The following is a 27,862-nucleotide window of genomic DNA, read 5'->3' on the forward strand; positions in this document are numbered from 1 at the left end:
ATACGATTTCAGGAAACAGTCGCGACTAGCTAGTTGATTTATTCAACGATGCATCGTACTATGGTAGTTAGGAGGCGAGTTACATCGTTGTACAGGAAACGCACCCCTGTTTAGTTCCTGTCTCTATGAAGCCCCTCCTTCTGAAAAGCACACTGTGCTCTGATCGGTCGGCTGGAGCAGTGTGTTGTGATTGGTCAAGCGCTTTGAGCATGTTTGGGAAATGTCCCGCCCCTCACCATAACCACCAACACACTACTGACTAACTCAACCAGGCCCCACCCCTTTATTCTGCATATGAATTATTTAAATGAGGAATATTGTGATGTGTTCGTTCCCGGAAGAAAACTCACTCAAGACTACAATGGAGGCGTTTCAGGGAGTTCAGAAACACTGACACTGATATAGAGAATAACTCCCGCTGGAGGGACTTTCAGAGCTTTTTCATGCTCAAACTGCAACATTACACACTGAAGAAAGATGAACATGGAGACAAAAAGCATAATATGACCCCTTTAAATTAAAATCTTTTATTTATCTGTTTGAATGAACAGTCTATTTGAATAAAATGTATTGCATAGATCTCTGAAATACTTAATTGCTGCCATTCTGTGCTCTAATAGTTGCACTTTTTAATTTTACTCTTTTTGTCCTTGAAAATATGCCTCTTATTTTCCTTTCAATATATACCAATATTTCATTTGAATTCATTTATCAATTTATTTATTTTATCAATATATTCTTTTCATGACCACTATTTTTAAATCATTTCTATGTAAATCACTTACAATTGTATGAAGTGTGTTAAATTAATAAATTAGCCTTGTATTGCCTAATATATTTTATGATGCTAAAGTGTATAAGTGATCACTGTCCCAGAAGCTTTGCTCAAGTTTCATGTGTATTGTATCACAATACGGTCTCTATCCGGTCTCAAATAACAAAACAGCAAGAAATATTACACCTCCATTTTTGTATTTACTTGGCAAGTACCAATACGATAAGCGGTACAATGCACAGTCAACCGGTCATTATGGCAATATCATCCTTCAACTTGTTTTGAAGATTTTCTTACTATTAATCTCACTCACACATGTCAGAGCAGAGATCAATGTTTCTAACGCTAAAGACACAGTACAAAGTTCACGAAAGATAAGCAGCCAGACAGATTGTTTGATTGCAGTTGTATATAACCCACAATAACCAATAAATCTGAGACTTATGAGGCTTATTAAATCATAAAACCACTGGTAACACTGACCTTGACTGCTGTAGTTGTGTATAATTCAGTATTACAGTGAGAATGATTATAAAGCATGTGAAAAAAATCCCCAAAACTGCGTGTGATTTCCCGAAGATTATTTGCATTGAATTACCTTCACGCAGAAGCCGTAGTCGGTCGGGGCGCCGTAAACTTTTTTGGCTGATAATAATGTGTAGACGTCACTGTCACTGAACTCTGCAATGAACTGCAAGTGTCTGGGTTCCTTAGGAAAAGAGAAAATAATAATTATAGTAATAGAAATAATACAACATACAAAACAAACTTCATTGCTATTTTTTCCTAAATTAACCACTAAATTAGCAAGCAATCTATCTACAAAATTAATCAAGTTTTCTTCTCTGTTACCCAGTTCTTGATCAGAATTGTTTTTCCAAAATGTGTAAATATTTACTACACATAATTACTTTCAGACAATGTTTAAATATTGTGAAATAGAAATGAAAAGTGTGGTTGCATTTATTTGATCAAAATACAGTAAACCAAGTTATATTGTGAATTATTATTACAATTTAAAACAACTGCTATCTATTTGAATACATTTTTAAATATAATTTATTAATTACTCCAGTCTTCAGTGTCACATGATCTTTCAGAAATCATTTTAATATGATGATTTGCTGCTCAAGAAACATTAATTAGTGATACATTTTTCTCAAGACTATTTGATGAATAGAAAGTTAAAAAATTAACAGCATTCATTTAAAATAGAAAGCTTTTTTTGTTAACTATAAGGAATATTATTTAAAGTGTTCTTGATTGTAAAGTGTTCATAAAAACAGTATTTGAACAGTCAAGTGTGTGTGTGTGTGTGTGTGTGTGTGTGTGTCTGTGTGTGTGTGTGTGTGTGTAAATATACACGCGCACACACACACACACACACACACACACACACACACACACACACACACACACACACACATATAATCATAACATGGAAAATAATTTATATATATTAATGTTTTAAAGAAGAAAACACTAAATGTGGTTAAGGTTTTTAACTGACAAAATGTTTTGGCAATAAAGTCAAACTTCAGTTTTTATTTATGCAAAAAAAGATGCATAAAAAAAAAAGGTAACAGGAAAAAGCATACACTTTCCTAGACCGGACATCATTACATCATATATATATATATATATATATATAACTATTTAAAAATATAATATAGAAGTTTATAGAATATTAACTTCAAAATGTCATCTATCATAATACACTAAACGCGTGAGTGTATATGAGAGGTGTGTGCGCTCACATTCATTGGTTCCAGCAGTAAGCCTGCTTTAGCAGGGAATGCTCCAAACGTGTGAGATATGAACGGCATCTCACAGACCGCCAAGACACGCGCGACACGCATGGAATTTGTAATGTTATATAGAGAAGAGTATGTGTGAGCGTTCACAGACACATAGAGACAAAACAGTTGACCTGTGCACATGAGGAGGGGTCTCTCAGAAAGCCTCTGGGAATCCTGTGGCACAGGGTTAGGAATCAAAACATGATTCTTATTCAGGACACTTTACTACAATAGTCAGCCAGTGTTTCTTGCACTCACTTTGTCTCAAAGGCTGAGCTCCTGCTGCACATTTACACTTTCACATGCTTTCAAATTGGTTATCAAAAATACAAAAGTATCTAAAGTGGATTTGAGAACATCTCTCAGCTTTAAACCTCATTGAATTTGTTATTTTGCACGTTTGAATTCCTTTCCAGAATTTAAATCAATGTTGAAAGCTCAAACCGGGACTAAGGCAGCTGTCTTCTCGCCCGCTCAGTAACACTGAGGGTGTAATACGCATATCCATGGCAGGAGATAGCATGGAAATGTGTTGCAATGACAGGAGCTTTATCTCAGCAATACTGCTAGTGAGGCGAGTCAAAAGAAAAAGAAAAGCCAGAGCGAGACACCAGAGAAACAAAAGCAAACACACACACACACACAAACACACACACACACACACGTTGGGTTTTCATGTTTTATAGGGACATTTCATAGACATAATGATTTTTATACTTTGCAAACTGTATATTCTTTCTTCTGACCCTAAACCTACCCATTACAGAAATCTTTCTGCATTTTTACATTTAGAAAAACAAAAACAAACAAAATGTCGTATGATTTATACATTTTTCTCAAGGTCAAATATTGCCATCCTTGTGGAGACATTTTGTCCCCATAATGTAGAGTTTACCAGGAACACAGACACACAGACACACACACACAAAGCCAGGCTTTGTCTCACCTTTATAAGCCTCACCTGTCTCGTTTCCAAACTCGCAGAGACAGACTAGTGAACTAGACTAAGGTGTGGGCTCACAAACTGACAGAACTCTTTCACCTTTGACACCAAAATATAATGGGCAAAAAAAAAAAGGAAAAAAAAGAGAAAAAGGTCTGATTGCTTGGCTGAATTACTCAGCAGTTTCTTCAATACCTTAATGTTTTATGATCATTTTTTGTAAAACATTAATTTTAAAAAATTATTTTGTTATATCAAGTTCACATTAAAGCCATGTTGGACACTGTTGGAAACTTTTTCCTTCGTCCAAGCAGAAACCAGGAGACATTGGGATCACGTTCAAGAAGATATTCTTTATTGAGGACTAAGTGGACGTTCTCTTACAGTTTATATGCATTTAGGGGCAGGAACCAAAACTTTGTGATGAGACAGGTTTAGGAACATGTTCTAGACTGGGAGTGTTGCCAATCCTAATCCACTCAGCATTTCTATTCAAATGCTGAGACTCGAGTACAGGACTGGCAGGACTCTCTTGCTAAAACTCAAGCTCCAAGAGCCATTAAGAGTTTCAGTAAAACAAGACTGGCCGGAGTCTTTTGCTAGAAACTCTGATCATCTGAAAATCATCACCTTAACATGCTAAATTCAATGTAAACCTAAATTAAACATCTAATAAATTTGTAATACAACAACACTTTCCAGCAAGCCTTTTAGTTTTTATTTCAAACGCTTTATGCATATATTTTATTGTTTTATTGCGTCTCAAACCCAGACTTCTAATTGCTATAATGACTATAAAAAGGTTTTATATTATATAATCTTTATATGTGTATTTTATGTATTTTATAGTTATAATACTGTAACCATAAAATATAATTACTATTGCGATTGTGTGTTAGGGGATAGAAAATACAGTCTGTACAATATAAAAATCATTATGTCTATGAAAATTCCCCCATAAAACATGGAAACCCCAAAAAACCCAATGTGTGTGTGTGTGTGTCAGACTTTTAAGTGAAATCTGAGAAGTGACAAATATCACTTGTCAAAAAATGGTTTGTGCATCATTTCCAATCAAGCTGTTATTTTGTCAAATTATGCATTCAAAAGAATCTAGTGGGTGTATTTATATGATACATAAAATGCTATTTGAGATGTGTTGGGATGCATGTACAGTATGTCCACTCTTGCACACTGTTGGTGGACACATTAAAAAAAGCAATGAGTGTATGGAAAGTGTTTCATGAGAGTTTATTTTCTAAAAGTGCCCACAGAAACAGCCTGATATCATGAAGTGGACAGCGAGTTCCTCTTATATCCTGAACAAAAGCTCTATTGTGGTAAAAAAAAGAAAGAAAAAAAAAGAGTGAGGGTAGTGCTGGTTGGCACAGTAGTGTGCAGGTACACAGCTCACCTGTTGTGTGACTTTGAAGGGTTCAGCACTTGGCATTCCAGGAGTGTTACACAAAATCCGGCTCTTCAAGTTTTACTGAGTAAAGCCCCATAAATCTGCACTGTTAGATCTGACTATCACATCTAGACTGCATCAGATAAAACGACAGCACCTCAATGAACTCCTACAAACCAACAGCTCTTGAACTTCTGCATAATCTCACGACGCATTCTAGACGCTCGGCTCACCTTTAAGGGAATCTAATAAGTAAGAGCAAGTGGTATTGTGAACAATTAAAGCTAATCCCTGCAGACTTTGAGGCATTGAGATCAAAGGACGGAGAGTTTTAGCGAGCCAGAAACTGAGTGCAGAGCAGGTGTGTGACGGATCTGAACACACCTTTGATGTGCCCTTGTTGGAGAAGTACAATCCTGATCTTCTTAACACGAAGTAGAACTTCTTCCATGATTTCCTGCCATGCTCTTTGGCGTGGAGGTACCCGTGAATCTCAGGACAAGAACTGGAACTGAGGAAGGTCTGCAGGAGGAACGTCAGACACAACATGCTCAAACAAACCCCTTATCCAACTCGTGTATATATATATATATATATATATATATATATATATATATATATATATATATATATATAATATATATATGAAGACTTAAAGGGGTCATATAATGGTACATGCACTTTTACAAGTTGATTGCACTGAAATGTCTGTTGGCAGTGCCTGTACACAACCATCCTATCATGATAAAAATCCATCCAGTGGTTTTGTTTTAATCTCCTTATATGTTTGACCCTCTCTGAAATCAAGCCGTTCGATATTGTGACGTCATTATATCCAACGCCCCTCCCGCGATTGTGATTGACAGCCGTGTTTCAACACAAGACCCGCCCTGAGCGAGCTGTGACAGCCGTCGTCATAGTAGTCCGCCATTGTGGATATGCTGGAGTAGAATGGCGTCTAAGCGATGGTGGTGTTCTGTTCTTAGATGAAATAAGGAACACAGCAGTCATTTGGATGTTCCTAAATCCGAGCCGTTGAAGAGTTTTGTTTTTGAAGCGATATGCCCAAAGGATTGACGCGGGGATTCCCTCACGGGGATTCCCCACGATCGTCCATGCTTTCATGTTTGCGCGAATCATTTCACACCAGACAGCTTTACAAACGAGAAAAAACGGATCGGTACCAACGTGTTCCTGCTGAACCTCCAGAAAATGTGAGTGTAATGTTTTATTAACCTTTATATTAGTATTTATAATAATCTTTGCGAAATTTGCAAACCTTGCTGCAGGCTTCACAATGAATGCATCTAAGGTTTACACTCAGGGTACATTACGGCATGTTTTCTATGTACGACGTTCTCAATATAATTCATAATCCCACGTTTATAATGAACAACACGTGGTTATTGTGTTAGAAACGGTGTACGCACAGAACAGAGGGGCGGGGTGAGCAAAGCTCATTATCATTTAAAGACACATGCACTCAAACGGCGTGCTGAAAACAGAGCTGTTTTTGACCAGGTGAAATTAGTGTTTTCTTATAATACTAATGAGAATTTTTAATAAAAGTATATTACAAACTTTTAATTTAGACCATAAAGAATCATATTAGCTTGTACAAAAATGGCATTATATGACCCCTTTAAGATGCAAAAGTGCCATCTGAATTTTTTTTCTAAAATTTGCATTTTTATCAAGCTCATATATTAAGGGTTCAGTAATTTCACTTAAATGACAATTAATAGGTCATTTTCATTGCCATTAAAGTGAAATAACTGAACATAAGCATACAAGCTTGATAAATATGATCATTTTAGAAGAAAATTTCAGATGGCACTTAGAGGCTTTTGAATCTGAAGTCTTCATATATACTGTATATTCAATTAATTTCATTAATGTTAATGATTCAATTAATAATAAAAAGAATATATATCAGTATGTGCCTGTATAAACACCCAAGAAAACTAGCTAGCAGAAGATAAAAGAAAAAATCATCACCTGTATGAGTTGTGAGTGGTTCATGATTCCATTGGTTTCACTCGATATAGACACCATGTGCTCTGGGAAAAAGTCCTGCAATGACCCAAAGAAAAAAAAAACATTCTCCATAATCTTCACAAAAATAACTCTGAGGTGAATTTGCTTACAAATTAAATTAGGTGAATTTTAATTGTTAGCAAAATACTCCACTAACTCTTTTTAGCTGTTTACTGTCTGTTTCTGTCACAGAAACAAGTGCAATTTCTCAAGACACATATTCAATCTGTCAGGTATTAGAGACATGTTATGTGTGCTATGAAAGAAATCCCTTAAAGCCCCTTTGTTAAATCCACCATTAGGATCCTCGACCTTTAAAATCACAGGATTTAGTGATCTGTGCTTGATTACTCAGGCATTACCTTGAATTCTTAACCAGTACAATTAAAAAGCCCTATTGCGTGTCTCAGTGTTTCAATCTTTAATGACCTTGAATAGGTAACTCTGGATATTTGGCTAAACTTCAGCAAATCAATTATACATTACCAGGGCGACAGCACACATACACACACACACATACAGAGAGAGAGAGAGAGAGAGCACACAGAGACACACACACACACACACACACACACACACACACACACACACACACACACACGTTGGGTTTTTTGGGGTTTCCATGTTTTATGGGGAATATTCATAGACATAATGATTTTTATATTGTACAGACTGTATTTTCTATCCGCTAACCCCAATCCTACCCAACACAGAAAACTTTCTGCATTTTTACATTTTCAAAAAACACTGATCATAATCACTCTGTGTATAATCACTGATCATAATCACTCCGAGTATAATCACGGAGTATGATTTATAAGGTGTTTTCCTCATGGGGACCAACAAATGTCCCAGCAAGGTCAAAGGTATCGCCGTCCTTACTGTAGGGAACACTGTACTGAAGTGCCAGAACAACACACACTTACAAGAGGCTTCTTGAAGAACTCGTATTTGGCGTAATTCTTCCTGAAGTACAGACAGCATTGTGAGTCCATGCCCCAGCCAGACTGAACCTCCATAACTGACTCATGGTCTTCTATGGTTCTCTCTGGAAATCAAAAACAAAAGTCAGTTTAGTGCATGCTCATGAATTGCCTTACATGAGCACTGAAGCAGATTATGTGCATTAAAGAACACACTCGATCGCAAGCACAGCTGTCAATCACGCCCGTTTTTATAGCATCAAATAACCGACTAAAACTAAACGTATTGGGAAAACGAACACTTGAACATACATCTGCATGATAAGAACAACCTAAAATGACAGAAACCATCTTTGGAAAAAAGTGTACTTGGATTTTTAAGTTTGGCTCGCGTCCCATTCGATTATATGGAGAGGGCGGGGCTGAACGATGACCTATACTCCAGCCAGCCTCCAGGGGGATCGAAATGCTTTGGCTTCACTTTTCAGGACACGTATAGCACACTCGCTTTGAATTCTGCTCATCCAGTCAAAATACAGAGTCAGTTTTTATGATAATATGAGATTTTACTGCCCTCGTTTGTTTCCAGCTTTCAGTTTTACCATCCCACTTCTCCGTGGGCTTGACGGATTAATTATTAACACTCTTTTCAAAAATTATGCCTTGATAATGAGCAACCTTCAATAGTAGTGAGAATGATGTGCGGGGGAGCTTGTTATTCCACTTTATCATTAAATATTATTCAGCTCCTGCAACTCTAAATGCATGTTTAATGACTAAATGGAAAGCATCTGTTTAGAAGCAGCCATCTGGAAGAGTTAGACTAGTGTTAGTGTTATCTAATACTAATTAATTCCCATAGCGTTACTGCAGTGAACGGCCAGAGATCCTCACTGCTATAATGCAATGATGTTGTTTGCATTGGCTATGACCAAATGAGCTACGTCATCTCCATGATGTTGATGATATTTCATTAATGTATATTTAATGTATATCTGCCTTTTTAGTATATCTCACTATTTATAAAACGATGCATTTCGGCTGTTGTTCAGCTGAAGTCAGTTCATTGTTGATTCAGTTCTGTTATAAAGATCATCAATTATTAAAGTAGTTCATTTTCATCTACAAAGCAGTTCTGGAAAATATGATGTCATCGTCCACCTCAGTTCAGTTCTCATAAAACAAGCATCCATCACTACAGTCAGATCAATAATACTGTAGAATATTAAGTGTCTCCAACTAAGCAAGCCAGAGGCGAAACATAGCCATTCTGTTTCTCGATTCGTCATTTTACGAGCGTCTGCCAATGGAATCCCTTTATAGTCAGAAGTCAGAGATGTCAAAGTAGGAATATACCAAATCTGATTTTATAATGAACACAGCATAATCAAATGGCATCTTTAGGAAACAGCGTGCATTTAAATCATTCCATATTAAAACTGGTAATCACCAACTATTTCCTAGTCTCACTCATTAGGGAATAACATGCTTCAAGATCCCAATTTGGGCTGTTCTGAATGGAGACGACACACAGGGATCCTGCCATGTGTTCCCACTAGCGCTGCTACCTGTGTGAAACTCCAATAAGATATAAATAATGCAGATGGCGTCTTTAACCCCGGGAATAGGAACACCCTGCTCGAATGTGAGCAAACGGAGGCTGTTGAATGGCTCATTCACACCAATCTAGAAACCAGCGTGCAAAGCCTGTGTTTAATTACTGCATCTGAATCAATTCTCATCGGGCTGGAACTAATGCCAGGTTCAGACTACATGATATCACCCTGATTATGGCATCATCCAGTTTATGTAGGGTGATTCGTAAAAGACAATTGGTGTCGGGACGCAAGAATCGATCGTTTTATCTTGTATAGTGTGTCACAGTGGAGGTCAACCAACGTTGTGTCTGCGATGCTTCACGACGCCCTGACAGAAACACAAGCATGACGGGTTTTGTCCCATCTGTGGCGTTGACCAATAGGAACACAGAATTGCTTCCGTGCACAGCTTTCAAACATGCCGAAATAAAAGAAACGATGGTATTGGTGAATAACACTAGAGTGGATGTCAAGATTTGAATAAAATGCTTCAGAAAACTTGTAGCACCAATTATGCATATGTGACCCTGGACCACAAAACCAACTGTCACATGGGTCAATTTTTTTAAATTGAGATGTATACATCAGAGTATGTGAGCGGAGTGGAACGGAGAGAATTTGCGCTCCACGCTCAGCGCATTTCATAATTACTCCACTCAAGCTCCGCTCTGGGTGTACAATTTTCCGCTCCTCGCTCGCTCCCCACTCCGCCCTTAAAACGTCTCGCTCCGTTTTCGCTCCACGGTAAATTTTTATTATTATTTTTTTTTTAAATAACACTAACCTCTGATCAGAAGATGCATGTAGCCTACTGTAAAACGAATACGGAGTACTAAGAGAAGAACATCCACATACTTTATTGGAATTTTGAACAGCCCCAAACCAATATCCTTTAGCTCACTTTAAACCAAAGCAAAATAGGAATCACAAGGAATCTTTTGACGTTGTAATCACCTCCCACACTCGCGTTCTCCTTTGTCATCACTACCTTTTACAATACATTTATATTTTTTCCCCTTCTTCACATAATATTTCGGAAACGATCTGAAGAGAAAACGCAAAAGTAATAACTTTTATTCTGCGCTTAGACGACCATTGGGAGGGAAATCTCTGTGCATATGGTGACGCAAAAGTGTATGAAATTCAATGCACTTAGGGGCAATGTGAAGCACTGATCGGTGCCTTCATTGTCAAGCAGACTTGCTTTTACCGTTTAGACGGATAAACACGACGGTGGAGCGTTTTTAAGATTTCCACTCTGGATGGTGGTTTCACTTGTTTTGCGTTTTTAAGCCCTAAAAACGCTGTCTAAACGCCGTCTAAACGAAACTTAATTACATGATATATGCTTTATATAAATGTTTGTGAAAGTACTAGTAAAACAATACAAATGCAAACAAATGCAAAATATGATTAGAAACATTTTGAGTCCCCCTCCGTTGCCTCACAGTGGTGTGGTCCTGAGTGAAAGTGGAGTGTTTCTGGAGCGAGAGAAAATCACAACGCTCCGACATTAAAAAAATCCGCTCCTCGCTCCTGGCAAAATCACGCAACTCCGCTCCTCGCTCCGCTCCCACTCCGCACCGCTCACATACTCTGGTATACATCACCCAAAAGCTGAAAAATTTAATAAGCTTTCCATTGATGTATGTTTTGTTAGGATAGGACAATATTTAGCCGAGATACAAGTATTGAAAATCTGGAATCTGAGGGTGCAAAAAAATCGAAACATTGAGAAAATTGTCTTTAAAGTTGTTCATTTATGTTCACGATTGTGTTGCATTCACTCACAAAAATAATCGTTTTATATATTTACGGTAGGAAAATTACAAAATATCTTCATGGAACACGATCTTAATATCCTAATGATTTTTGGCATAAAAGAAAAATCTATAATTTTGACCCATACAATGTATTGTTGGCTATTGCCACAAAGATACCCGTGCAACTTATGACTGGTTCCGTGATCCAGGGTCACATATGGACTTTTATGATACCTCCCCTCAAGAATCAGAATTATTATTAGAATAATAATCAATAATCAATAATAATAAATCAAATTTAAATTGATGATGAAAGGGATTTCTAGGCCCTTTATTTGAACTGCATTACATTCGATGACAACACACCACAATATTCAGTTCATCCATTTATTGCTTTCGTTTTTGTTATTGTTCAAATGCTTGTTGACTCAGAAAAGAGCAGCTTACCGATACCGAGATGTGGGATCTGCTCGAACAGGGTCCAGCTGTGGTCATCAATGCAGTGGTTCTTCAGGATGAACAGCTGGCAGATGTCCCGGGCAGTGATGTCACTGGGCACCTCCACCGCTCGGCTGGTGTTGTCTTCACTGTACACTTTGATTACCTGCAACAAATGACAACAGAAAGAGGTTTTGACTGTATTCAGAATGGAATACTAGCTTAACTGCTTACTAAATAACACACAGTATGGACTGTTTAAATGAATGAATGAATAAATAACAGTTTTTAAAAATATTTTTGAAAGAAGTCTCTTCTGCTCAACAAGGCTGCATTTATTTGATCAAAAATACAGTAATTTTGTGAAATATTAGTGTTAAGCTGAATTTTCAGCATCATTACTCCAGTCTTCAGTGTCACATGATCCTTCAGAAATCATTCTAATATGCTGATTTATAACAGTTTAAACAGTGGCTGTCACATGGTCTTAAAATAAATAGCTATTTTGCATTTTTTAATCCATATGTGTGTGCAATCATTTTTTTAAAAACTTTTAGCAGGAAAGAGATGCAGATATATTTTCCAGTTCATTCATCATGCTGAAAATGGAAGGTCAAGTCAATCGCATTGCATTGTGGGATACAGTACATCACATAAGCTCTGCAGTAAACTGAACATTTTAACAAATCAGAAAATTCACATACTATGCACATACACATATACTGTATACACAGTACAGCAATAGTAAGAGCAGAACGCTAGCATACTATTCCGAACACAATCATGGATTCACAGTTTTTCCATGTTTAAAAAAATGAGTTAATCTGTCACACTGCAACAAGCTCCTGCCATTTTACCTTATAGTGATGATCATTGGATACACACACTCCTTTACCATCCCACAAGGACATTCTGAACTAAATTTCATTTCATGCCCTATATACAGTATGCAACAACCCGTTCATTCAAAGTGCAGACAGCCTGTGCTGCAGGAGAAGTCATGAATGTTCCCTTTCATGAGTGCTAATGTTCCCTGCTATACACCTCATATCCTCATATGATGCGCTGAAGAACCCAATATAATTCCTTTAAGAGCTGTTAGAGTTTTGGGGAATTGCTTTCCAATGATCCCACAGAGAAACAGAGCAGCATTGCAAACCCCTCGCATCGATTTCACACACGCACATACACACACACACACAAAAAAACCCCCGATTAAATTGGCATTTCAGTGCAACTTACCCCTGAGCTGGGCACCAGGCAGGGCTGAGATTTGGGACAAGCTCGGCAGCTTATGTAGGGCTGTGCGCACAGCATTTCTCAAGAGTTGAGTGAACATAAAACATAAACGCAAGTATCAGCCGGGGAGCAGCGAGCTTCCTCTCTCTCCGCAGCCGAGCTCAAATGAGGTAATTAGAGAGAGCTCCGCTGATGCATGTCACCATGGCTCTGTCCAATCACCTGCCACCGTTTATCCAGCGGGGGTGAGTCCCGCGCTGGCTGCCCCCGCGTACACACACCGGAGGGGGAGGGGGGCAGAAAAGTCACAAGATTTGCCCCACCTTCCTATTCACACTATCTTGACAGGCCCCTGCCCTCTGCATAAATCCCAGCAAGCAATTAGAAAACTGCTGAGGTTAAATGCGAGACCCGACGGGTCAAGCCGGACTGAAGTTGCACAGGGTGGGTGAAGGGCGAGAGAGAGCGAGAAAGTGAGTCACTTCTGCTATGAAGTACATTGTCATGTCTTCTTCACTTATTTCATGAAATCATAAGATCACAGGTACAGTTCGTTCAAAAAATGTAATGTTGTCATTATATCTCATTGCTGTTAAAGAAATATCTTTCCCCACTGTTGTGTAGTTTATTTTAAAGGGGTGGTTGATTATGATTTCACTTTTCTGCATTTAGTTAGTGTGTAATGTTGCTGTCTGAACATAAACAACATCTGCAAAGTTACGACGTTCAAAGTTCAAAGCAAAGGGAGATATTTGCTTTTAAAGAAATTGCTTTTTAAGGACTACAACAAACGGCTGGTAGAGACTACACAACATTCCTCCCGGGTTAGTGACATCACCAACCCTAGAATTTACATAAACCCCGCCCCCTGAACACGATTTATAGATTATCAAGACAGAATATGCTAATCAATGACTAGAAGATAACTACACATCAGCTACATAAATTCATCAACCATTCAGAAATGTCCTGTTGCTTCTACATGTTGTCACTTCTTATTGAGTCTCTCCATCATTGTCTGACTCCGGTTTGAACATAAAAGGCTAAACGTTTTTCATATTTTCAGTGCATGTCTGTGTGAGGTAAAAGGACACAAGCTGTTGAAGCTCCGCCCCCTGTGCCGGGAGCAGCGGCTCATTTGCATTTAAAAACAGTGCGTTTTTGCTCACCCTCAAAAAGTGACAACTTTAACATGCTGTATAGAAATATCTGTGGGGTATTTTGAGCTAAAACTTCACATACACACTCTGGGGACATTAGAGATTTATTTTACATCTTGTGCAAAGGGCATTATACCACCCCTTTAATGTTATTTATACAGTATTATAGTATTTATCCATGTTTTGAATTACACATTAACATAATACTCAAGTCACTGCATGAGTGTGTGTGTGGTCGAGCAGCGCGGCTAAAAGATCATCCTCAATATCGGGTCAGAAAACAAGATGAGTAACATACGCAAATGTATACTGAGCTGAGACAAATTATCCGGTTCGGTTCCCTAAAAAGAGTCGGAATTCCCATCATGAGGAAACAGCCTGGTGTTTCAGTGAGATGGATTTAATGTGCGCTATGTCACAATTTATCCGGCAAATGCGTTTCCATCTCACATTATTTGCATTAATTCTTTTTCGCACGTCAAATACCACCTGGAGCGAACGTAAAAACGTTTTTTTTCAACGAAATTTACCGTTTCCATCTCTCGTTTTTGATGCGATCCTACAAAATGCACATAAAAACAGGGTGATGGAAACATAGCTATTGATGTCAGTTCCTGAATGACATCATCGTCCAGGAAATTACATCATTCTGATGAAAAAACCAGCACAGACAAATATGCATTTAGGCCCTGTTTACAGCTGGTATTAAGATGCATTTTGGTCGATCGGCTCAGAAGTGAACAAAGCAAGTAAAGGGGGTCAATGTGTCCATTAGATCAAAAGTTCTGAAAAAGCCCATACATTTACCCACACGTAGACCCTCCCCTCGAAGAAATCAGGACAGAAGTGGTTGAAAGTGGACAAAAGAGTCGGATTAAAACACCAGGTGTAAAGGGGAATGTGTCTCCCTCTTCTACTTGTGATCCGATCGACCAAAACGCATCTTAATACCAGGGGTAAACAGGGCCTAAGAAAATAGTTATGTTGAGCTTTCATTTTAAAATTACACTGTTTGAAAAACATGACTTATAATTGACTTACAATTCTGAGTAAAACAGGAGATTGAGTTAGAGAAAATGTAGTATGTCAGTTGAAAAGGGCATTAATGATGAATAATGCACATTTTTGCATTTAAAAACACAAGACACAGGGAAAACAAATGACTAACTTTGGTCATAAGTCATAAAGCTTAAGTGTCTGAGCTTGACCAGATCATATTCGTTGGAAGTCTAATACACCCTTTTATTAAAATAGTTTCTTAAGTCAAACATATTAATTTCTTCAAAGTCACAGAGTGAAAGGTCCTGCAGAACAGGAAGGACCCTGTAAGGTATATGGATGGGGGTTGAGAGCGAGAGAGAGTGTGTGTGAAAGGCAGATTGGTAGGAACGAGGGAGGACACGCCAGTCCTCTTTCAGAGAGGAAAAGGAGGTCAATGCTGCCCAGCAGGGGCAGGGCTAGCAACCATTTCAGCCAATCACAGCCTCCCACAGTGACATCATCTCCAAATGAGGTAAACGATCCACTGTTTAATCAGTAAGAGAGACCTAGAAGACACACACACACACAAAAAAAAAGACAGAGAGGAGGAGGAAAACCCCTCTCGAGGACTGGCTCTATAAATCTCTCTGACAAGCATTTACCAGACCTAACCTGTTAAAGTCACAAGGTAATAAAACGAGCAGGGTTCTGACGTTGCTAAGTTATTAGAACAGTCAATTCAGATTTAAACTGTGTGACTTGTTTATAATGCCAGATTCACTTTATCGCACATGTGCCTAATATTATTGTGAATATTATAATCAATACAATATGCTAGACGGTAGAGACGGTACTGACATCTTAGCCCACTTTTATAGGCCAGGAACAGTATGAATGCAAAGGAGTTCACTTTTTATTCCACTTAACCCTCAGAGGTCGGAGATCACGCCGGCGTGATCTGCTCGCTTTTTTTCCTTATGAGTTGAATTGAGACCCGAAATACTCTTTTGACTTTGATTTTACAAAACAAGTTTCATACATCAATCGATTCTGTTAAATGTGTATTATTTTTGTGTATACTCACAATAAAAACAAAGTGCTGTGCTTTTTGCCAAATAAAGAAAAATAAACACGAAGCGAGTTCTGCCTTCTCTCTGTCGGTGTAGTCCATTCTGAAACGCGTCCGAAAATGAACAATAACTCAGCGAATACTCAGTCAAACAGGCATACAGTCACACAGGCATGAAGCTTGAATTCTCTTCTTTTTAATGAAGTAATTTATATAAAAAACAAATATTCTCATCTTGTGAAAATTGTATTAAAAGAGAGCGATTCCAGTCGAGCTAATTACATCTAATTCAAATGTAATGTGACTCCGCCCACGGAGAGCGCGTGCTATTCAAACGCAAATGGCTGAGGCAATCCGCGCAAACCTGTGAACGCCCCCATATCAGCGCGAGAAAACACAAGTTTATTCAGATCATTACTTGTTCTCACCGTCTTGCAGCTGTGAGGAATAATAATGGAAAATGTCCCCCAGAAGTGCGGGTATATCGAGGAGCGAGCTGAGGAATACTAGTAAGTTTTTTTCCTTCTCACGTGAATTTCTTCACGTGGGTTTCTGTTTATGAATGAATGAACGGCAGAGATGCGCGCAGTTTACCACAGCTGGCAAAGACAGTTTAAATTTAAATCGCGTGTGTGAATGAATGATGATGTTTCAGCAAGCTGTATTGCTATACTGAGATGAGTAAAAATCGACTGAAATATGTTGAAATTAAATGTAGGCTATTTGTATAAGCAACGTATTAAACTGCAAATTAACAATATGCCCTAATATTTCATGAAAACAACGTTACAGTCAGGCGAAATATGAAAGTAATGAATACATAGATAAAATGTAGGCCTATAATCATTTTTTTTTTACAAAGAAAGAGTACACTTGAAATATTGTTGAAATTGTAATATTGTTGTAATTGTAACCTTTTTAATAAAATGGCAAAACATATTTACAAGATAGATGTAAGCAAAATCTTAAATGGTCAATATAAGTCTTCTAAATATATCTTTTGTTTTTGCATTGTGGCTCAGTCAGTGTCACACCTGAATGAATGGCTAATTATGCAGAGTCATTATGCAGAGTGGGTGGGACATTGTTGTAAACCACTCCTCGTTCACGCCTCCTCGCATATTGGCTTTCCAAGCAAAACCTGTTTTACATCAATTTAAATCAATGTATGGTTTTATGTGAACGATAAAGCAAGACTATTTTCACATAATTTTTAAGAAAAAACACTAGGCGAGGACATCCATTATTCAAAAGTCTTATTGACACATATTTACTATGTGTTTTGTGGCCTTATTTCAGAAATTTTAGTTTTTAGTTTTTTCAATAACCATGCATAAACATTATTCTCTCAAAAATGAAAACATGTAAATACACGTGGCTCACATATTATGGTAGCCCTGTTTGTGCTTTATAGAGTGAATTTACACCTTTGCCATTAATATGTTTATAAGCAACTGAAAAAAGCACAAATGTCAGGGCATGTCAGAACATCTCAAGGGCCCCAAAAACAGCTCAGACCCCAGAGGGTTAAAATAGTTTCTTTTCGAACATCCAGCATATTTATTCAGCGTTCATATATATATATATATATATATATATATATATATATATATATATATATATATATATATATATATATATATATATATATATATATATATATATATATATATATCTCACATTTCCTCTTGTAGGGCGCTGTAGGCACTCTTTAACTTTACCGTCTATTACTCATTTACCTTTAAGGACTGTTTATATTTACTCTGATAAGGAGCAGCAAGAACTGCTATTGAACTGAACTGAATCAACATTGAATTGACTTGAGCTGAAAGACTACACTATTGCTGTCTGTAGAGCTCATTATAACTGAACTTGTTTCATAATTGATGAACTTTACACAAACACTGAACTGAATCAACACCGAGCTGATGTAAGCAGAATAATGACACTACTGTCTTGCTATAGCTGCTTTACAGCAGATTTTCAATGTCTCATTATTTGAAAAAGTTTGCATGTCAAGGCAAGTCACCTTTATTTATATAGCGCTTTACAATACAGATTGTATCAAAGCAGCTTCACAGTGGTAAGATGAAAATAATACAACAAAGTTTGTTTCTAGAAGAAAATTGCGTCATCGTCCACCTTAAGAAAGGCAGATCAATAATATTGTTGAATATTAAATGTCAACAATGTGCATCATAGATTCTGTTATTTTCCTGTTTATTAAAGTGAAGCTGCTTTGAAACAATCCGTGTTGTATAAAGTGCTATAGAAATAAATGTGACTTGACTTAAAGTTGCAATGAAACGAAAGCAGCGGCAGATCTTTTCTCTCATATTGTGATGCATTTCGAAGATTAATAGATTATCAAAAAAGAAATAAATGTAGGGTGGGGTTCTATGGTTCTATGAATTGGTCCTCCTCATTATAAACAAAGCATTTACAGTATTTAATTAAGCTCCAAAAACGGCTCTTTTGAATATTGTGGGAATGTGATGTCACACAGGCAAAGACATTTGCATATGCCCGCCTCCAGAGTCAGACACTGACGAATAGTTATACATCCTCACACCATAGACACCTCACACTGGCATTCAGTCGCTTAACGGCTGACATTTGCCTACACTGGATGTGAGTGTCGCGTCAAAAGCAAATAAAAGCCATTATAATCACTGATGCTGTCTACACTGATACAGTATACAGATGTGTGTTTCTGACAACAGGACAAATGGAAGATGGAAAGAGTGTTCGCTTTGGTGCATCAAGTTTAAACAGATTGTTTGCATCTCTGTACAGACTTCAGAAGGATCCCAGCATCGGAAATAAGTGTATGGTTTATTTTAATGGCGTCCCGGATTACGTCTGAGGATTTTATGTTTGCTCAGAGCATTTTGTTCTGCAATTGAGGCACAGTCTAATGTAGAGTTCGCAAATGAACTTTTGTTGAAAGATGAAGCAACCGACTGTATTGAATCGGACAGCAGCTGCATCATAAACTGTAAGTACATTATTTCATAATGCTTTGTCTATAAATGACTGTTTTATATGGATGGTTTTTATAACACACTCATGTGCAATAGCAAGGGGGCATTGATAACGTTTCCTATGCAATGACATAATCGTGGCTGTTTACTCCCATTAAAAATGGATCAGTTCAGACAGGGTCAGAATGAGGGTTGAAAATAATCGGTATATATATATATTAGTGCTGTCAAAGTTAGCGCGTTAATAACGCGTTAACACAAAATCATATTAACAGCACTAATTTTTTTAACGCGCGATTATTTTCTGTTTGACCCGTTGCCCAACCCCTAGTTGGAAAAATGGAGATACACAGTGTTGCCAACTTAGCGACACTGCAGACCCCTTTAGCGATTTTTTTCCCTTCAAAAAAGCGCCCAAACCTTATTTAGTTTCTGAGAATCTACCGGTACCGCCGGTACTGCTCTCCCAGCACGCACGCATCTCTCTCTCTCTCTCTCTCTCTCTCTCTCTCTCTCTCTCTCTCTGCATCTCGCGCTGAGAGCTGGTTATGTCTTAATGGGTCGCGTTTCAGTCACTATTTCATATTCATTCTGTTGTTTGACAACAGAAACAGTAAAATATACCAATGAAAACAGTTTTATTGAGAATTTAGCGTCATCAAAATGGGCATAGAGAGAGACAAACTAATGTAATAATAAATAATAAATGTACATTAAGCATTTTCAGAAGAGCTGCCCTGTCATGCAAAAATCTAAACATGTTTGTGTGTGAATTGCTCAGTGCAAAGAAAGAAGTAATGGGAACCTGGTATTTCTTTGTTCTTTCTACGTGTCTTATAGACATGAACAAGTTCTTTGAAAAACATCTATGACCTTTGAAACATGTATCGTCTTCATGCTCTATGTTGACTATGGTTTCAATAATAAACATACATTTGCATAAAGCATTCATATTTATCCATGCCCATGTTGATTAGAGTATTACAAACTTGAAAAGTATTAATTTAAGGTACATTTAGAACAAATAAAAAAATTGCGATTAATCGCGAGTTAACTCATGACAATCATGCGATTAATCACGATTAAATTTTTTTATCGATTGACAGCCCTAATATATATATATATTTATTGCACGGCTCTGTGGAATACTTGATTCTGATTGGTCAATAGCACCATCCAGCGGTAAGTTATATAGCGGTAAGACGGCTCATCCGGTTTGGTGAGCTAATAAAATATTAAAACTCAGTCGAATCAATATTTTGTTATGTAATTACTGTATGCCATCCAGTATCATGGACTCGCTCTCTCTTGTTTCATGCAAACGCAACTTGCTGCCATTTTGTGACTATTGTTTTGTACACTGTTGGATTATACTGTACGATTTTAAAACAGTTTAATCTGAAATCAATATATATTATCCCCATAAGTATTTATGTGGCGAAATGCTGTGTAATAAGTGATATGAATGACTGTATATACGTATCTCTTAAATGTACGTTTAGTTTGAACTTGCCGCTGCAACGTCTCTCTCCGCGGAAGCTTTGCGTTTAAAGACATAATAAAATATTTCAACTCAGATCAATATTTCGTGTCTAATTATTTACTTATGTGGCAAGTAGCCGTGTAATAAGCGGGATAATGTACATCCAGCCGGTGGTTCTCTTAAAATAACCTTCTTCAGGCTGATCAAGACCTCATCCTCATCATCCTGTCAGAGGTTATTTTAAGAGAACCACCGGCTGGATGTCAATATCACTTACATATATCGCATATATGTTTTTTTTTTATTACAATTGTAATTGAACCTCAAGGAACATATTAAAAATCCATGTCATGACCACTTTAAAGGCGGACGCAGATGAATCCTGCGTGACATTCTGATGAACCATTACAAGGTCAAACTTTTTCTAAAAATGCAACATATGCATGGATGAATTGTTTACCATAAGATCTACATTATGCATTTAGAAAAAAGATACGGTGAGTTTTCATATCATGTCGATCAATGTGGAAATAATGTGTGCAGGGCAATATAAAGATGTCAATCTAGTGTATGAATAACAATGGAAAAGCAGCACTGTAGAATGCAAAAATGCATTCTGAATCAACGGCCTCTAAGACCTGGTACACGCAAAATTTAGATTTGATTTTAAAGTGAATTGTATTCAGACCACTGTTTGATTTGCTTTAAAGAGGTCTGCGTTTATTCAGTGTAAATCCATGCACAACATTGAGACTTTACAAAGATTTTTCTCATGCAAAGATTTGTCAGATTTTCTAATGCAATTTAGGAATGTCAAGTTTATTTCTATAGCACAGTTTAAAACAACTTAGAGTTGACCAAAGTGCTTTACACTACTACAAATTATAATACCATTCACACAAAGAACAAACAAAAACAATATAAACTATAATACATTATACGTTTTTAGCTTAGATTCAAAATCAGAGAGTGTTTGAGCAGTTCTAATACACAGTGGGAGGCTATTCCACAATTGGGGGCAATAACAGAGAAAGCCCGATCCCCTCTCATTTTTAGTCTTGCCCTTGGAACAGTCAGCAGCCTATGATCTGAAGATCTGAGAGATCTCGATGGCTTGTGTATGGACAAAAGGCTTGACAAATAAGAAGGTGCCAGTCCGTTGAAGGATTTAAAAACCAATAAGGATTTTAAAATCAGTTCTATAACGAACAGGAATGACAGGTAAAAGGTTACTATTAACCTTTAGTGAACAGATAAAAGAATTTAAAACCACCATGTGAGACTAGCACACAAAATGAACTCTTAGCAAACATTCGTTTGGATTAGTAAAAAATAAAGTCGATGTGGAGGTTAGTGTTTCCGAGTTAAAAAATCTTTAAGGAGAAAATGCAAGTTGGGGCCTAGTGTGAGGCACACACTATCTCACTAGCACTATACTATCTCAATTGTTTCAGACGGAAACAGGATTAAAGTTTGTAGTTTAAATGGAGACTTTGCTGAAGTCTCCTGTTTCTCAGATTTAATCTTACATGTGTCTCCTTTTACAAGCGATCATCTCACTGTCTCAAATTGTGCTTAGTTTCAGCAAGATGCCAAAGTCTGCAATAGATCTCAATAGGACCTCAAACATTTCTCATCAAACTCTAACAAAATAAATGTATGTAGTTATGCTTTCCACATTAATCTCCAAACAACTGACTCATTTGCGTCCATTTTTATTTTAGGAGAATTTTAGGAGAAACGTGAGATGTACTTCAATGAAACACTCAAGTCTCCTTGTGAAAAACGCTTCCAGTTTTTCATAAAACAAAATACTGCATGTATTATATGCTTTTTGTTGGAATAAAAAACAAAACCAAAAAAACAGCACAATGCTTCTTTCCATCAACAATACAATAAAATAAAGTATAGTCGAAATTCACACATACAAATTTGTTTTCACCATGATTTTTAACTGACCTCACCCAACCTATCCCGGTAAGCCTGGGATTCTTACTAGTAATTCTAGATTCTGGTTCATGTGCGCTCGGCTCATAAATATTGTGACACAACTAAAGACAGCATGAGACTCGCTGGCTCAAGGACGGGAACATAAAGAGCCGATCAGCAGCCTGAATGAACCTTGAACTGCTGTTCTGCAGCTGCAGTGCTATCAGAAACACAGAGCTTCACATCTACCTCGCGTTCCTTCCATCCATCATCCATCCATGCCGCTTTATCTCATTTGTATCAGTCAATTCACACATTTACTAGTCTTTTCCATTTCTGATGCATTTGCAGATACGTATATGCAGTGATGTAGTGGTACCTGGAGAAGTGGGTATACTCTTAATTTATGCCTCAAATTTTTTTAAGCGCCCCAGGAAAGGATGAACGCTCTGTGTTATAAACAGTGATGTAAGATAGTCTTGCAAATAAGTTCACCCCAAAATGGGCCAGTATAGTATTTACACATTATCACTTAACTTTTGCTGCTTGACTTCACAGAAAAAGGATCATTATAAAATTAATATTAGCCACAGAAGAGGTGCAGTTTTTGTAATTAATACTGGCTTTTAATTATTTATTAATACTAAATAATTATGAATTTTGAGTGACTATTCCTTAGTCCATCCACATGAAAATTGGACGACTATTCAAGGGATCACTGCAACACTGTCTTTACTGGGTGCAGGGCCATACGCAGGGTTTTATAAAAACCGAGGTCCCAAAAATTATTTTGCTAGGGGGGTTCGGGGGCATGCCCCCTTGAGAAAATATAGATTTTCCTGATCTCGACATGTGCATTTTAAGGTGTTTTGAAGGCCAAAATAAATGGACAACAGTAGCTTTAAAAGCATGTCAGTGGGCAGTAGCATGAAGTATTTTATCAGATATTTTTAAACATGAGAATCAGTTTAAATGTCGCAATGAATGATCCACACTACAAAATGGAAATGCAGAATGTTTATGCTTATTGTTGACAATACACAATCACATATTCGAAACGGGAATGGCCTTAAATAGGAAATGGTTCAAGGATTATTTTGCATAGATGTTACATTTCAAACAAACGCCAATGCAGTCCAGACCAGAGGCATATGAGCAATTTATATGAGTATCAAAGATCAGTTTCAGCTACTTTTTCTTTCCTAAATTAATCAATGTTTTTGGACTAATATGTTCATTTAATCAATGGTTCAATTGCTCATTCATAAAGACAGTCACGTGTGCCACCTTCTGGCTTAATGATGCAAGTTGCGCAAACACAGACAAGCGGAGTGATACAAACAGTGAAACAGTGAGTCTAAGTGCTGATACTGGGGAAATATTCAAATACATTCGAGGTAACGTTATACAAATACATTTATACATTGTTTTTATAATAATAATGGCAATATATTTAATATGGTGCTTGTGTTGTTAAATTGAGCTTATAGTTTCCACTGTCTTTGATCAAACTGTTTATTTCTGTCGGTCATTTAAAACTTCGATCGAAAAACAGCTGTTCAGTTTAGCTACTTGTATTATCGTTAACTCAAGCGTGAAGCGTCGCGTTGGGCTCGCGCTTCTGTGAGTGAACATAAATCCCGCTTGCTTTGATTGGTCTCAAACATTTTGACATTGACGAGCGGGTGTTTGAGTGCTGAAGCAGCTCAGATGAGAAGGTCGGTTATCGTCGTGATGGGCAAATCATTGCAGCACCAAATTAGAGTTAATATTAGGCAATTATTTCAAAACTTTCATTATATAGGCTAAACTAAAAACAATTAGGTCCGGACCTCGGGGACCTCAATGGTGGGTACGACCCTGACTGGGTGTTTTCACACGCACATCAGAGGGGATTTAGAAGTGGGTATACGCAATGCCGACTGAACAAGAAGTGGGTATACGCCGTATACCGGCGTATACCCTGCACTACACCACTGCGTATATGTGATCTTCACTGTGCTTTTAAAAAGCAATGCTGTCATTACCCATGCATGCATACTTGTAATATTACATATAAAGTCACTTCAAAATGCTCAATATATTTGACGAGAGCAAAGTTTAGAAAAAATTGTATTCTGCTTGCTTTATTTATGATTAATTGTTCAATGCACACACAGTATGCAACAAGGTGTGTTGACACTGACAGCGGATTGCAGTGGCAAAGCTACCAGAAATAATTTATTTTCTCTCTTTTTATTAATAAATATCAATATCAAGAACTAATGTAATTATTTGTACAGAGACAATACTTTTTAGATTTTTAATCAACTTAAAAATTGAACAAAGTGCCAGAACAAAGTGCCTTTAATTAATTAAAAAGCTCAAATAAATCGATCAATAGATAAACAAATGAATAAACAGAATCAAATTAAAACTATTGCTACTAGCTACTGTATTTTGAAAGATTAGTGAATAAATAAATAAACAAAGAAACAAATAAAGGGAATCAAATTACAACTATTTAAGCTAATTTGAAGGTTTAGTGAATGAATGATTAAATAAATGAATGAATGAATAAATAAATAGAATTAAATTAAAACTATTGAAGCTAATTTGAAAGATTAGTTAATAAATACAGATAAATGGAGCAAATTTAAAAGTCTTAAAATATGTATTAACTTAATTATTAAATAAACAATTAATAAATAAATACAAGCTTAAAGGTCATCTGAGTTCAGTGAGGTCACCGCTGCTGAACAGCATAAGAAGTCTTTCAGTGAGTGTTTGCTATTTGGGCAACATGAGTGACAGCGACCTTTGGAAATGTGAGAAGTTGAGCAGAGTTTATGCAAATGAGCTGCACAGGGTTCCTACACATTTTCCATTTCAAAATTCCATGCTTCATACAACATTAAATTCAGCTTGGTATATAGTACAGTCATCTGTACATATGTTTAGGGGTTTGTTGACAACATATAGAACCCCTAATACAGAGTGCCTCTGGCTAAAAGTATTTAAAAAAAATATTTTATCCCAAATGCCATTAGTATTCTTAACCAAACCAAGTGACAACAACAAATGAGTAGTTATCTTAATGTATATTTATTTTCATTATGATATTTTTCATTATATCTTTATTTTATTATGTTTGAGATGTTGTCTGTATGTTTATCTGTTTTACATGTTTGGTGAGCCAAAGAAAAATTTCCACCCTGGTGGACAATAAAGATTTATTCTATTCTATTCTAAAATAAAAAAATAATTAAATAAATAAAAATATACAGACTTTTGCCTGCACAAGAGAAACTTTTTCATGCCCTTGAAAAACTAGTCACATACGAACGTTTTTTTTTTTTTTTTGCATGCATGCGCATTACAATTTCTAGTTTTATATATACTTTAATATTTCCTTGTGCTTCACTGCCATCTTACTATATGAAGAAAATTAGAGTATGGATGCACGTGAATTAATAGAGATCTATTTGCTCAAAATTGGGCTCTAATATCAAGGCCTAATGTCTAATTTAACGCATCCTCTGTGGCGGCGGAGAAACCATGACACGAAATGGGCTGATGGCTCAATATGGCTGTGTGCATTGTCCTATTTGCCAAGTTCAAGGGTCTAAAAAAAGACTGGTACTGTAAAATAAAGTGTTCAAAATTTGGCTTTCGTTAGGGCAGTGTGTCATATTTCAAGGCCTTAGGTCTGCTTTAACACACACTCTGTGGCGGCGGAGAAACCACACCGCGAAATGGGCTGATGGCACAATAGCCGTGGCTCAGTGTGTATTGTCCTATATGCTAAGTTGCTAATATGCATATTTTTTTTATTTTTGCAAAGGTTGTTTTAGAGGCTCTGTAATACAGTGCTAAGAATATAACGAGAAGAAACCATTTTACACTTACAGTATAACCTGCATTTTTGCATAATGAAAAAGTGCATCTTGAATCCATTCAATCGTGTTTGACAATCAGTAAAGAATCACTAAACAACTTTCCTATTATAGAAAACTAAATAGGGGCAATAGTCTGGAAATGCAAATATTTTTACATGCGCTGCTTTCTTTTTTCCATACTTTTCCAGACCTGGAAATTCCTCAAATCAAATTCCATGCTTTTCCAAACTGCGTGGCAATGTCATTTAGACAGTGTTTCAAAGGAAGAATGTAAAAATAATTTACCTTTTTAAAAAAACAACTTAAAGTCACTGTGTAAAGTGTCCGTACACAGCCATACAGTAAAACTTGAAAGGTCAGTTGGCATGTTTAACCGGCACTGAATTATACAACATCAACGTTTTGACAGGAACTAAAACATAAACCCTTCAGGTGATAAAACATTTTGAGAGGTTAAAATGTAAACCCTTTTATTTGTGCTAGAAGCACATTTACATGCCTGCATACCTATGAATACTAATGAAAGCACTCACTCTTGCAAGTAATATACTTGGCATGTATCATGTGAACAGCCAAACTATTCCCATCCACAATCGCGCATATGAAGATCTGCAGAGAGCGGCTCACATGTTAACACACCTCCAGCATTGTGCTCGACCTTTCCTCAGCTCTCGCACAAATGTCATTTTATCACCGTGGCTTTTCCGAGAGCACTTCCACAAGCTGTCAGATTGGCAGTATTTTCAGCAGCACACTACAGTCAGGCCATTGTTTAACACATCTCAGCCTGTCCGAGAGTGTGTCTTTTGCCAACGGATACGGTGATGACAACAACGATGAGGAGATAGGAACTCCCTGTCAGTGACATATACAGGTGTTTAAAACGATTCTCTATATTCCAAATGCAAAAAAAAAAAGAAAAAAAAAGGAGCTCTGAGTTCATATAAAACAAGCTATAATATGCAATGACCTGGATCCACTTCCAAAAGTGATTTGCCGGGGAATGTTGCAACACTGACACTATGATCGATCTTTTGAAATAAATGCAACTTAATGGTTTTGGATACAAAGTTGTTGTTTTTTCACATTAGCATCAGTGTTGTGAAATTCATCAAAAACCAAGTATGAAGGGTTCGATGAATTAGCAGGGGAACATAAGTTTGGACACACCTGCTTATTCTTTATTATGATTATTTTCCACTAATTATAACAATAGTAAAGTAATAAAAACTCGTAAAGAACACATGTGGAAAGATGGGAATAAGGTAGTGACCAAAATGAACACAAATGAAAACCTGTTTATGTTTGAGCTGATTTTTTTGGCTAGATTCCAGCTTTAAACTATCTAAAATATATATATATATATATATATATATATATATATATATATATATATATATATATATATATATATATGTGTGTGTGTGTGTGTGTGACCCAGGACCACAAAACCAG

The 27,862-nt window shown here is 36.9% G+C and overlaps 1 protein-coding gene across 5 annotated transcripts in view; it reads right to left on the reverse strand.

Moving 5' to 3' along the window:
- Positions 1-27,862, reverse strand: part of grb14 (growth factor receptor-bound protein 14) — an 85,956-nt gene that overhangs the window by 12,472 nt on the left and 45,622 nt on the right. For 4 of the 5 annotated variants that reach the window (XM_081368342.1, XM_081368343.1, XM_081368341.1 and 1 more), the window contains 5 exons: positions 11,694-11,850; positions 7,889-8,010; positions 6,924-6,998; positions 5,310-5,447; positions 1,374-1,484 (listed from right to left, as the gene is read on the reverse strand). In XM_081368342.1, the coding sequence (XP_081224468.1) occupies positions 1,374-1,484; positions 5,310-5,447; positions 6,924-6,998; positions 7,889-8,010; positions 11,694-11,850 (603 nt within the window). Of the gene's footprint in view, positions 1-1,373; positions 1,485-5,309; positions 5,448-6,923; positions 6,999-7,888; positions 8,011-11,693; positions 11,851-12,926; positions 13,063-27,862 lie in introns of those variants that run through there. The other variant, XM_081368344.1, reaches the window with a different exon arrangement.

The sequence above is a fragment of the Scardinius erythrophthalmus genome (genome assembly GCF_964197995.2).
Source record: "Scardinius erythrophthalmus genome assembly, chromosome: 6".
Classification (NCBI taxonomy): domain Eukaryota; kingdom Metazoa; phylum Chordata; class Actinopteri; order Cypriniformes; family Leuciscidae; genus Scardinius; species Scardinius erythrophthalmus.